At 50.5% G+C, this 13,155-nt stretch overlaps 1 protein-coding gene across 1 annotated transcript in view; it reads right to left on the bottom strand.

Annotated features, from left to right (window-relative positions):
- CACHD1 (cache domain containing 1) overlaps positions 1-8,191 on the bottom strand; it is a 217,030-nt gene extending 208,839 nt beyond the window's left edge. Inside the window, exon 1 of the mRNA XM_007460077.1 lies at positions 7,961-8,191. Within this exon, the coding sequence (XP_007460139.1) occupies positions 7,961-8,191 (231 nt within the window). The remainder of the gene's footprint in view (positions 1-7,960) is intronic.
- Positions 8,192-13,155: the final 4,964 nt, after the last annotated feature.

The raw sequence follows: 13,155 nt of genomic DNA, 5'->3' as shown, positions 1-13,155 counted from the left end.
ATCCCAAATCACTTCAGCTGAGCTTTCTAGGCCCCAAGTTCCTCATTTCTCCAGGTTCCTATCCCCCCCACGCCCCCCCACCCCTGCCCAGAGCACATCTCCTCCAAAGACAAGAGACTCAGGCACAAGCAGCAGCTAGTTCCCAACTCAAACACTAAGAAGCTACTGCCAGCCATGTTGAAACAAAGGGGAGAACCTACGAGAATGGAGGGGAGGACGGTACGGCCACACTGAGCCCTCATCTAGCCCTGCCCAAAGATCTCCCCTAGACTGTTCAATTGCATGAGGCAGTACTTACTTCCTTGTTTAAGCTGGTATAAACTGGGTGCTCTGTTACCTGCCATGTGTCTTGACGGACATGAAGGATCCAAGGACCCACTACCTGACTTCTGTCTACTTCTCTGACCTCTTCCTGCACCCTTCCTTCCCTCCAGCTCTCTAAATTCCAAATCTTAAGGCCATTTTTCCATTCCTTGAAGGCGTCATCACAAAGGAGACTTCCGGGAACTGTACTCTCTGACTAACCAACTCCTATTCATTCTACTTTTCCTGGAAAGCCTTCCAGAATCCCTCTGCACCCCCCAAATGGGTTAACATCTCTGACATACTTTCTCCAAGCATCCGGAACCTCCTTTCTCATACCATTCACTGCCTTGGAAATTAACCGATGGCTGCCTCAGAACGAACATAGTGCCTGGCACCAAATAAACATTGGATGACCATTTGTTTAAGTAATTAGGATGACAGGGAGCTCATCTCCCAAAGCAATCCAATTTAGAACTCTTCTATCAGAAAGTTCTCCTTTCTTTTCTATCATACAGAAACTTGCTTCCCCATAACCTTTACACACAAGCACTGATTTTATCTCCTGGAGCTCACTGAATAATTCTAATCCAGACACTGCAAATTGGTGGCCTCTGGCCTGATCCAGCCTACAGGCATGTTTGCTTTGGCCCACACAATGTTTTGTTTGTTTGTTTTGTTTTCTAAATGTGAATTGTTTGCCAACATTTTAAGAATCAAGAGATTTCATCTAAAAACAAGATACCCAACTTCTCCTGAAAAGTGAGTCATGTGGCAACACGGGACCCTCATTGCCACCGGGCAGCAATCGGAGAAGCTGAGTAGCAGCTGCCTCCTTTCAGCCCCAATCCGTGCCCTGCTGTTTACAACAGCCAACACGGTTCCCTACTGACCTACACCTGGCCCGCCTCACTCATTCTGTCTTACCAACCCCTGGCAACTTCAGAGTTAGCAACCCCCCAGTGTAACCTTGATCCCATATTTTAGCATTTCTTTCTATACTGCCTTGACCTATTCAAGTTGGTTTAGCCTCTCTGGTAAGACACAGCTCTTGGAGGGAAAGCACTGGGTATCCTATACCTTCCCTGCACTCTCCCAGCCTCTGATTCTGCAACAAGGCACCCAGGGAATATCTGCTGACAGACTCATCAGAAGATAATTACATATATAATCAGCTTTTCCTCTTCAACCTCCCCCCCTCCCTCACAGCTTATTTTGCCTTGTTCCTTTCTCACTCCTGCCTTCCTTCTCTGCAAGGAGAAAGCAGGAGTAAGAAGACGGGACCTGTGGCGCATCAGTCAAATACATGTGCTCAGACTATAAGCTGGCCACTAAGAAAACATGGAAGCTCACAGCCTCGTGGGGAAAGCCAGGCATGAAAATGAGCGTCAGATGCAAAAGAATCTTGGGCGTAACATATGGAAGGCAAAGGAGGCTGCTGGGCAAAGGTACTAGCTATTTGTAAAGGGCTAGGGGACACAGTGATCATTTTGCTTAGGCACATCATTATAAAAAAATATATAAGTATACATCCTCCAAAATATTTGTATTTATGGATTGCAAATTCTATACACTATTGCAGCAATATATTATGCATATTATAAAACATGAATATAGAAATTAAATAAGGATGCAATAAAAATGTTATGGATGAAATTCTGTGATACCTGGAATTTGCTTCAAAATAATCTGGGGGGGGAGGGGAAGAGCATGTGGAGGCAGAGGCAGATATGAAACTAGTGTGACCACAAACTGATAGCTATTTAAGCTGGGTGAGAGGTACAGGAGCATTCTTATGCTATTCTCTTTACTTCCGTATATTTTTTTCAAGTCTCTGCATTTAAAAAGCTTAAAAGTAAATAAATAACTATAAACAGCAGGTCTAATACTTTCCTCACAAGCCCCAAAGGATGGTTTTGCATCACATCCCTGAGGTCCGTGCACCACACTTTGGTAACCCCTGGGCCAGAGGACTGACCACATGTAGCTTAGATTTCGGTTTCATTCGGGCTCTGGAGTTGCATGTTTGTTGGCTTCCAGGTTCTGTGCCCTGGCACTAAATAGACTGTCCCATATTTATTTCTGTTTACTGACTGTTCCTATGTTAGACCTTGTGCTCAAAGATACTTCCCTCCATTAACCAAATGAAGCGCAAAGACACTCAAGTTCAGGGTAATTTAATAACATGCTGGAAGTGACATAATTAATAACTAGCTGAGTCAAAACTGTCGCCCTTTATATGTTTTTGACTTTCAATACACTCTCACACCAGGTTCAAGCAGATTCAAAACAAATCCCACTGCACATAATACCTAACTTCCAGAGTTCTGCAAGTTTCCTGTCTGCTCATCCACTTAAGCTCAAGGAAGGAACTCTCTTCAAGCAGCAACCAGAAATAGCACCAAGTTAGAAAGCGTAAAACCATCTCCTTCCCCTCCCCCACACCCCACCAGGCTCAAGTATGACTGGCAGGAAAAGCATAAGCACAGGTGACGATGCCAGCTAAGACAGGTATCAGTAGAGAGGAAGGGGAGGAAGTAAGTACTAAGCACACCAGGGAGAGTCCCTCAGAAGTGACTCAACATGCTTTTCCTTGCGCTCATTCTTACCAAGTTCAACTCAAAGTCATCCACCAATGGTCAATTTTCCTCTACTCCAAACATTCAATCTCAGAAGAAAACAAGGCCGCAGTTTTCCCACTAGGGCTTATACTGCGCACGGGGCATAGAATCAAACAACATTATTTGCAGATACAGGTGATTACTTCATCCCTAAAGCATTCTCGATTGCCTAAGTACACATTCACATCATCCTAAAACATGCCATTCCTGGTATAATGGACATGATTAAGGGGCAAATGCCAACCTTGCCTAAACATAACTGCAAATCAGCACGCAGTTATAGTAGAGCCACAAAGATGTTTATGTCCAATAACCACAGAAACTCTGGGCGTGATGGCCAAAGAAATGAGATAAGACGTGTGGCCATATGCAGAGGTACAAGAGTCACAGCCACCCCCCTCTTCAGGTGCTTAAGATATAACAGCTACTTTGTCCAGTACCACCAAAGGGCATTAGAAATGTCTGGTGAACTGCTGATTTGGTTACCCTTAATGTCTGAGGCTATTTCTGCTTGCAGGACTGGCCTCTGTGTGTGGACAGTTCATTTAAAAGGCCAAGGGAGGAGTAACCAACTTCCGTTACCTCACCAGATGGGCTTCGGCAGCCCTCCTCTGTACTCCCATAATGCCCTGTTCCCCTCTCTACCATGGCACTAGCCCACTGCTTTCTAACACCTCTCTGCCTCTCCCTAACCCCCGTATCATACCACCTCCTTTTGTATCTGTCTGCATCATCAGTTGAGAACTTCAGGGCCTGGACCAGGCCTTGTTTACCTTGTATCCCCAGCTTAGCCTAACCCAAGGCCCCTCACAGAATAGAAGCCTCCCCCAAAAGTTTGTTGGATGTATGCCAATATGAAAAATGAACTTACGTAATGCTGTCCTAGGGCATACAAAGAAGGCCTCCCCTTTCACTTTCAGCTGTAGCCACTATTTACAACACTGCTCTATATTTTCAGTCAACACCTCACCCCTACAGAGCCCTTCAGTTTCTAAATTCATGACTGTGCTGCTCTTTCTTCAATTTGAGTTCAAGCTCAAGTTTGTGCTTCTGGTATTTCTTCTGTCCCTGCTGGAAGCACCCTCCTCACCCACCCCTCTTCCAAGCCCCATACAGCAGCTGTCCGACCAACCTGCTAGTGTGTCTGCCAAGTTCACAGTGACTATGCCCAGCCCAGCAGAGCTGAGTTACAGCTAACATCAAGGCGGGCACCCTGGACATGTGCCAGGCCCTTGCTGTTAGGAAGCCTGTATTGTCATATAATGTTAAATGGGCCTTATAAGTGCCTGGTGAAATGGCTCCCAGAGCCCGATATGCCTTCTAACAAGCAGGCATTGTTACTTAACTGTTTTACCTGTGCAACCTTACCTCTGCCTGCACGTTGCAAACTCCGTAAGGGGATGTGCTGCGATACCTCCCTGTAAATCCCCCAAACACCCAGCTAGCATAATGCTCTGTGCTCAGCCAGCTTCCAAGGAATATTTCTCCATTTAAGAACAACCACATCCATCAACAGTTCCCAGTCCCAACTTCACATCAGCAGGTGCCTTCACACACACTATTGCCATTAGGTCCACAGAGCAGATCTCTAGGAAGAATCATCATTTCCAGGTTTGCAGATAAAGATCACCCAACTTCTCAAGTGGCAGAGCTGGAACCCAGGTTTCCAAATATCCAATGTGGAGTTCTTTCCACTCCACAGTGCTCTTCGATTAAAACTTGTTGCATGAATGAAAAAGCAGAGGCAAGCCTCCCTGGACACAGCCACTCTCTGCTCCCTAGATCTCAACGTTGATGGCTTCACTCCACGAGACCCCTGAGGAGATGATGATTAGGTTTTTGACTTTTACCCATGATGTATGGGGTCTGCTGCCAGGGGGGCAGTAATCAGTGGCAGCTTTCCCAGGGCACTGGCAAAATTAGCTGGTGCAGATCATTTAGAGTTTTTGTTTTGTTTTTTAAATTTTGTCCATTACTAAAAAGGAACCATCACCACCACAAAAAAAAAAAAAAACATGAGCAGGCAGCCTCCATGAGAAAACCTTTCCAAGAAAATCTCTAAGATAGATCGCTTTTCAAACTGTCTTCTCTATCAGCAAGCACAAAAACTATGCCATGGGAAACAACAGTGCTGAAAGAAGGCCTGGGTTTTGTTTTTGTAAAATTACTCCTTGTGCCTGTCCTGTGACAGAGGCGGCAACAGGCCTCCTTGGAAGGCTACTTTGCAATTTCTCAAAATTAAAAATGGTCCTTGGAGAATTTCAGCAGCAGCAACTGAAGTCTGGAAATAGGCTTTTAATGTATAAACTGACCTACAGAGAGTTTCTTGTCAAAGAAGATGCTGTCCTGAAAGGTCTGCACTGTACTGGAAATGCCAAGGTCAAGTGAAGCGTCAATCCCTTAATCAAGAGAGGACATTCTTATTCTGCAAAGAGACATCATCTCTCCCCAACCCCCTCATATCTACAGATGGAAGTATGACCCTGCTCACCTTAATGCCCAAATGAGGCTACCTGCCTCTGAGCAACAGATTAGCTCCACAGCTATAAAATCCAACATGTCACAAGGGAGGACTATATTATCTGCACTTTAGGCAGCTAAACCCATATAATTTCAGACACATTGAACAAATCCCAGAGGTTTATGGAGAAAAATGTGAGGCTCGAAACCTTTGTTCTAAGGGCAAAAAATCTAACCTGCCTTAGATTTTTACAAGTGTTCCCTCCCCCCGAAAGCTGACAGTCTAACAAAATTGAAAAGAGACCCTTTCCCCAATTTTCCCAGGAGGCAAGTGGCAGATCAATGTACAGCTCAAGAAGAAGAATTTAAATACAGTATGTGCTGCTCCTTTCAAAAAAGGAGAGAAGCCACTTCACATTTTGCCAGACAAAACCCTGTCCCCAGGAGGCCAGTTTCCACAATGAGGTTGCAAAGGTGTTAGAAAGAGGCCAGTTGGGAGGAGATAAAGGGCCATTTGGGCACAAACCCCCCACTGATCAGAGCTTTTTTTCTAAAGTGTCTCCTTTTCAACAGGGAAGCCTTTTAAAACTACATTTGCTTTGGATCCCTACCTGAATGACAATGTGTTGGGATCCGATTTCACCTTTTGTCAAGGATCGGGTGAGAAACAGTAAAACTGCTGTCAGCATCTTAGAAAAAGCTAGTCCTTAGCTTATATGGTGAAGGGGGAAAAAACCCCTGAGGTTCCTTGTCCAGCCCTAGTGATGGGATGAAGGTGATAAATGCCTGCTAATCTTACAAACGCAGTCCAAACCTGCAACGTATTAAATTTCCTTTATTAAAAGAGGGTCTCTATGCAAAAATACAATTATTTGTCCTCTGAATTGAAACATTCATCAGTGGAAAAAGAAATCCTCGTTTATCCCTAACATTTTAGTTCATTTCCTCTAAAGGTCACTTCACTCCTAAGATCTCTGTCAGCAATCCTCAGAAATCAGAAAACGCATATGGAAAAAATTATAACTTAATCTGAACCTAAAAGATCTGCATAGAAAAGTTAAACGACGTATCTTAAAAGCTTGTCTACTATTATGCACATGAAGAAAAATCGGACTCTATTGCACTTCAGGGCTGGTGCCTGCAAATAAACGCAGCATTGCCATTCAAGCAAACCATCCACTCCTCAGCCTCACCTCACTCCTAAAACAAAACAAAAAACCCTACAGTCTTTCACTACAGCGGTAAAGGTCTGTGCAACTAGCTTTAGGAAAACTGTATCATCCTGGGAGGAGACTGGGGCGTGGGGGGAGGGTTCGTAGGGTTAGGGAGAGAGGTTTAAAGAAAAAAAAAAAAGGACATCAGAAACCTGAGTCCCAAGTGACTTTAAAACACCTCTCCCGGTGGGAGGTAGAAGGGTTGTCACAGTAGAATCGAAATCAGAAACCTATTCCAAGAACACATTCCTGGAAACTTCGCTCTTTCGAAGACCACATTCATCACCGTTATTATTGTTAGAAGACATAAGAGGATGAGGTTATTTTACGGAAGAATGTTATAGCAAAGGTTTCAGACTCGGAATGTCATCTCAACCTCTCCTAATCGAGTGGGCCAAGGAGGTTAAAATAACGGCGAGATAGAATCTCCAGGTGGTTTCTGTTTAGCAATTTTTTACTACTATTGGTTATTAGTAACATCTTCAGGATTCCTTGCTAGCCTCGGGCAATCCTTCTTTAGCCCCCTTCCTCTCCTGGGGAGGACGGACCTGGTAAACAATTTAGAGAAATGGGAACCTTATTCACTATGCTCCCTTTTTCCTCCCCAAAAGGCATACACAAAACAAAAACAGCCGACAGCGCGCAACCGACAACAGCGACAGCGGAAAGCAACAACAAAAAAAGTCCACCACACAGGGCGAGTCGGGAATCTACCCGGAGTCTACCAGGCCAGCCCCTCCCCCAGTGCACCCGGGCGGGGAAAGGGAGCGCGGAGTTCACTCTCTCGGCCGCTCTCAGCCGGGACCCCAGGTGGCCCCGGAGCTGCTGCGCACGCAGCGATGCCTCCCCTCCCGGCGCCCACTGCTGCGCCTAGGTCTGGGGGACCCGAAGAGGTGATCAAGGGGTTACACTGAGGGCCTCGGAAAATCATCCGGGCCAGGCGGGACCGGCTGTCCTGGGATGGGTACACAAAGTGGGAAGGGGAGTTTGCAGGGGTGGAGGGGTAAAAAAGACTGCGGGGAAATGCGTGCAAATTAGGAAAGGAGGTGCGAGGGAACCTGAGAATCCTTGCCGAGATAATGGAACTGTGCAGGGGGGCGGGGAAAATGGGTCTGTGCAAAGGGCAGGGGCTTCTGCAGAGGAGAAAGGGAAGGGGACCCGAGTGCTTGGAAGAGGAGTTGGTGTGTAGTCAGGGGGTCCATGGGGAGAGCGGAGGTGTCCGGGGCAAAGGGGGCTCTGTGCATGCCAGGGAGGTCGGTGCTCGTTTAAGGGTACCTGTACTGGGGATGGGACCGGGCTCTGCGCAGAGGAGATAGGCGGGATGCCTGGCAAGTTGGCGGGCGCGAGGGGGGAGCCCCTTACCTGCATGGTGACGACCCCCAGCTCCTCGGCCGCCAGCCTCCGCATCTGGCTCGCCAGCACTTGTGCCTCGTCCAGGATGGAGAAGTCGGCGTCGGCCCCGGCGCCCAGCAGCCAGCCCGCGGCCAGGCAGAGCAGCCAGAGGGGCGGCCGCCGCGCCCCAGCCCGGCCGAGCGAGCCCCGCCCCCCGCGGGCCAGGGCGGCCGCCTCCTCTTCCTCCGGCTCGCGGGCCATGCCGCCTACCCCCACTCCCGGCCGACGGGCTCCAGGCGCCGGGAAGCGGGGAGGGAGCTCCGGGAGGTGCGCCCAGGGCCCGCTCCGCGCGCCCGGCAAAACTTTCTCGCCCTTCTGCAGCCGCCTCTCAGCGCCGCGGCGGCTCCCGAACTTAGGGGGCGCCCAGCTACGGCGCGGGAGCGCGGGCGGCCACCATCTCCGGGCCCCGGTGGCCGCGGCGGGAGAGGAAGCGGCCGCCCCAGCCGTCCGCGGGACCCCGGCGCCGGCGCGGCCCCCGCGGTGCGGCGGACGGCTGGAAGAGCTGCGGCGTCCGCACCGGGTTTGTGGCCGCGGGGCTGACAGGCGGAGCCGCCGAGCTTTCGCTTCCCGCGGGTCCCGGCCGAGCGAGGCGGCGACGGCGGCGGCGAGGGCGGGCGGCTGCACCCGCGGAGAAGCGGCGATCGGGCTGCTATGCTGGGGCAGCCACCCGAGCGAGGCGGGAGAAGGGGAGGTTTAAAAAAACAAAAACAAATAAACAGAAAAAAGCACACTGAAAGAAAGAAAGCCAGCGACGGGGAAAAGGGAGGTGTCTGGTGCCACCACGCTGCGCTCCGACTCCGTGCACTTCCCGGCCCGGCGGCCGCCGCGGCTGCGGTGATTTATGGAAGCGGGGAGAGAGGCGGGGACATTCCCCCGGTCGCCCCTCCCCTCTCTCTCCCGCTCCCGCCTCAGAACCGGCCCCTCGAGACGCCACGGGCCGAGAGCAGGCTCTCGGCCCGGGTGCCAGCCCTGCCGGGGATGGGGTCCCTGGGACCTTCTGGTTGCCGGGGACAGCTGCCCACCCCAGCTCTCACCGCCTTCGCCCTCGCCAGGGACTCCGGGGTCCCACCCATCGAAAGTCCCTTTAAGTTCTAGGACGCTGGCTTTCTGCCTGGCGGAGATTCGGGAGGGAGGGGACTGCTGTTTGTGCGTCCACTGCTCTTCGATGTTATCAATAACAATAGCTAGCATTTGTTGGATCAACGGATTCCTTCTTTTTTTTTTTTTTTGACCAACGACTGTGTGCCCGGTCCAGTGCTCTGGGGTTTGTATACATTATCCTTTAATCCCCACCACATCCCTGTGAGGTACTATCTTTATCCCAAAATTTTAGGTAACAAAGACCGAGGCTTAGAGAGGTGGAATGAATTGCCGAAGGTCACCAAGGGGATAAGAGGCAAATCCAGAATTTAAGCAGATCCGAGACTCTTGCTCTTAAATAGGACATAATTCTTTCTGCCTCTCTTTGGAAATGAACCATCTGATCCCGTCAAAAGCAATAAACAAAACAAAACCCACAAAACTACTGAGCGGGAATTCGCCCCACAACAACTAATTTCTCTGAAGCCTGGGGAGGCAGTTCGCTTCCTTCCTTCCTGCTGCTTACTCCTGGCTCAGGCCCTCTGAGAGATCACCTATTGGAAGCACCTGGAACAAATGGATGAAGGTTGTGGTGGGGGCCATTCTTAGAAGCCTCTTAAGGTTCCTGCTTGTAGGTTCCTAGAGGACAGAGCCGTGCCCAGGAAGATGAAGGCTGCCTAGCAGAGGCGGTTAGCAGGACTAGAACTCGGCTTTGGTGTTCTCTTCACTTTACAGCAAAACCTTATGTTTTACTTCTTTGACTATATTGTATTAAAACCCAATTTTTGGGCTTCCCTGGTGGCACAGTGGTTAAGGATCCGCCTGCCAGCGCAGGGGACACTGGTTCGAGCCCTGGTCCAGGTAGATCCCACAGGCCGCGGAGCAACTAAGTCCGTGCGCCACAACTACTGAGCCCGTGTGCCACAACTACTGAAGCTCGCGCGCCTAGAGGCCGTGCTCAACAAGAGAAGCCACCGCAATGAGAAGCCCGCGCACCGCAACAAAGAGTAGCCCCCGCGAAACGCATCTAAAGAAAAGCCCACGCACAGCAACAAATACCCTACGCAGCCAAAAGTTAAATAAATAAATAAATAAAACCCATTTTGCCTCGTAGTTGTTTCTCAGTTCTGAATTCCCCAATCAGTGTTACCTCTGCTATACTCTATGTTTTCATTTTGTGACACTCCCCGTTCTGTGCCCCCTTGAGAGAGGCACATGGCCGCCCCCCGCGGGCCAGGGCGGCCGCCTCCTCTTCCTCCGGCTCGCGGGCCATGCCGCCTACCCCCACTCCCGGCCGACGGGCTCCAGGCGCCGGGAAGCGGGGAGGGAGCTCCGGGAGGTGCGCCCAGGGCCCGCTCCGCGCGCCCGGCAAAACTTTCTCGCCCTTCTGCAGCCGCCTCTCAGCGCCGCGGCGGCTCCCGAACTTAGGGGGCGCCCAGCTACGGCGCGGGAGCGCGGGCGGCCACCATCTCCGGGCCCCGGTGGCCGCGGCGGGAGAGGAAGCGGCCGCCCCAGCCGTCCGCGGGACCCCGGCGCCGGCGCGGCCCCCGCGGTGCGGCGGACGGCTGGAAGAGCTGCGGCGTCCGCACCGGGTTTGTGGCCGCGGGGCTGACAGGCGGAGCCGCCGAGCTTTCGCTTCCCGCGGGTCCCGGCCGAGCGAGGCGGCGACGGCGGCGGCGAGGGCGGGCGGCTGCACCCGCGGAGAAGCGGCGATCGGGCTGCTATGCTGGGGCAGCCACCCGAGCGAGGCGGGAGAAGGGGAGGTTTAAAAAAACAAAAACAAATAAACAGAAAAAAGCACACTGAAAGAAAGAAAGCCAGCGACGGGGAAAAGGGAGGTGTCTGGTGCCACCACGCTGCGCTCCGACTCCGTGCACTTCCCGGCCCGGCGGCCGCCGCGGCTGCGGTGATTTATGGAAGCGGGGAGAGAGGCGGGGACATTCCCCCGGTCGCCCCTCCCCTCTCTCTCCCGCTCCCGCCTCAGAACCGGCCCCTCGAGACGCCACGGGCCGAGAGCAGGCTCTCGGCCCGGGTGCCAGCCCTGCCGGGGATGGGGTCCCTGGGACCTTCTGGTTGCCGGGGACAGCTGCCCACCCCAGCTCTCACCGCCTTCGCCCTCGCCAGGGACTCCGGGGTCCCACCCATCGAAAGTCCCTTTAAGTTCTAGGACGCTGGCTTTCTGCCTGGCGGAGATTCGGGAGGGAGGGGACTGCTGTTTGTGCGTCCACTGCTCTTCGATGTTATCAATAACAATAGCTAGCATTTGTTGGATCAACGGATTCCTTCTTTTTTTTTTTTTTTGACCAACGACTGTGTGCCCGGTCCAGTGCTCTGGGGTTTGTATACATTATCCTTTAATCCCCACCACATCCCTGTGAGGTACTATCTTTATCCCAAAATTTTAGGTAACAAAGACCGAGGCTTAGAGAGGTGGAATGAATTGCCGAAGGTCACCAAGGGGATAAGAGGCAAATCCAGAATTTAAGCAGATCCGAGACTCTTGCTCTTAAATAGGACATAATTCTTTCTGCCTCTCTTTGGAAATGAACCATCTGATCCCGTCAAAAGCAATAAACAAAACAAAACCCACAAAACTACTGAGCGGGAATTCGCCCCACAACAACTAATTTCTCTGAAGCCTGGGGAGGCAGTTCGCTTCCTTCCTTCCTGCTGCTTACTCCTGGCTCAGGCCCTCTGAGAGATCACCTATTGGAAGCACCTGGAACAAATGGATGAAGGTTGTGGTGGGGGCCATTCTTAGAAGCCTCTTAAGGTTCCTGCTTGTAGGTTCCTAGAGGACAGAGCCGTGCCCAGGAAGATGAAGGCTGCCTAGCAGAGGCGGTTAGCAGGACTAGAACTCGGCTTTGGTGTTCTCTTCACTTTACAGCAAAACCTTATGTTTTACTTCTTTGACTATATTGTATTAAAACCCAATTTTTGGGCTTCCCTGGTGGCACAGTGGTTAAGGATCCGCCTGCCAGCGCAGGGGACACTGGTTCGAGCCCTGGTCCAGGTAGATCCCACAGGCCGCGGAGCAACTAAGTCCGTGCGCCACAACTACTGAGCCCGTGTGCCACAACTACTGAAGCTCGCGCGCCTAGAGGCCGTGCTCAACAAGAGAAGCCACCGCAATGAGAAGCCCGCGCACCGCAACAAAGAGTAGCCCCCGCGAAACGCATCTAAAGAAAAGCCCACGCACAGCAACAAATACCCTACGCAGCCAAAAGTTAAATAAATAAATAAATAAAACCCATTTTGCCTCGTAGTTGTTTCTCAGTTCTGAATTCCCCAATCAGTGTTACCTCTGCTATACTCTATGTTTTCATTTTGTGACACTCCCCGTTCTGTGCCCCCTTGAGAGAGGCACATGGGACTCTTGGAACACCATCATTTATTATGTGCGATGCTCGTTTTGCATAACACGTCCTGGAACCACGGTAACCTCATTGAGGGCAGGGACCAATCCACCTCTCCGTCATCCACACTTAGCTCAGTACCAAGCACAAAGTAGATACTGTAAAAATGATTCTTGAATTAATGATGGGATAAAAAAAAAATCTGTTGTCTTTTATCCCCAGAGTTGACTTGACATTTGGTAGCGAGATGCTCCTATAACTTCTGTTTTTCATTGTTATACCATTGCATATGATTGCTAATCAGTGATACAAAACTGATGTCAATCCCTGTGGTAAGTGGAAGAGAAAAAAAAAAATGATAAAGGGCAGCTAGCATTAATTTTTTTGTCTTAGATTCTTCAAGGTTACTGTCATCAAAATTGTCACAGATCTCTAAACTACCCTCTGAAACTCTTTCAGATGACTTCTCCATCTTTGCCCAGCCTTTGTATCTTGCTATTTCTTGGGGTCCTATTTCTTGAGGTTATAATCCTATGTCCCCCTTTTTTTACTTTAAGTTTCTTTTTTGAGAACTCTCATGTTACACCCACACCTTCAATTACCACCAAGACAGCAGAGTTTTGCAAATTTCTAAACAAAGCTCAATCTCCCTTTTCAGTGGGATTTCCAAAATTCCGACTGTTTACTGGCGTCTCTACTAGATACACTTGAACTAAAACTCATTCCTGC

This window comes from Lipotes vexillifer, unplaced genomic scaffold, assembly GCF_000442215.2.
Source record: "Lipotes vexillifer unplaced genomic scaffold, Lipotes_vexillifer_v1.1 scaffold134, whole genome shotgun sequence".
Lineage (NCBI taxonomy): Eukaryota > Metazoa > Chordata > Mammalia > Artiodactyla > Lipotidae > Lipotes > Lipotes vexillifer.
The sequence above is the reverse complement of the archived record's forward strand: the minus strand, read 5'-3'. Positions and strand labels throughout refer to the sequence as shown.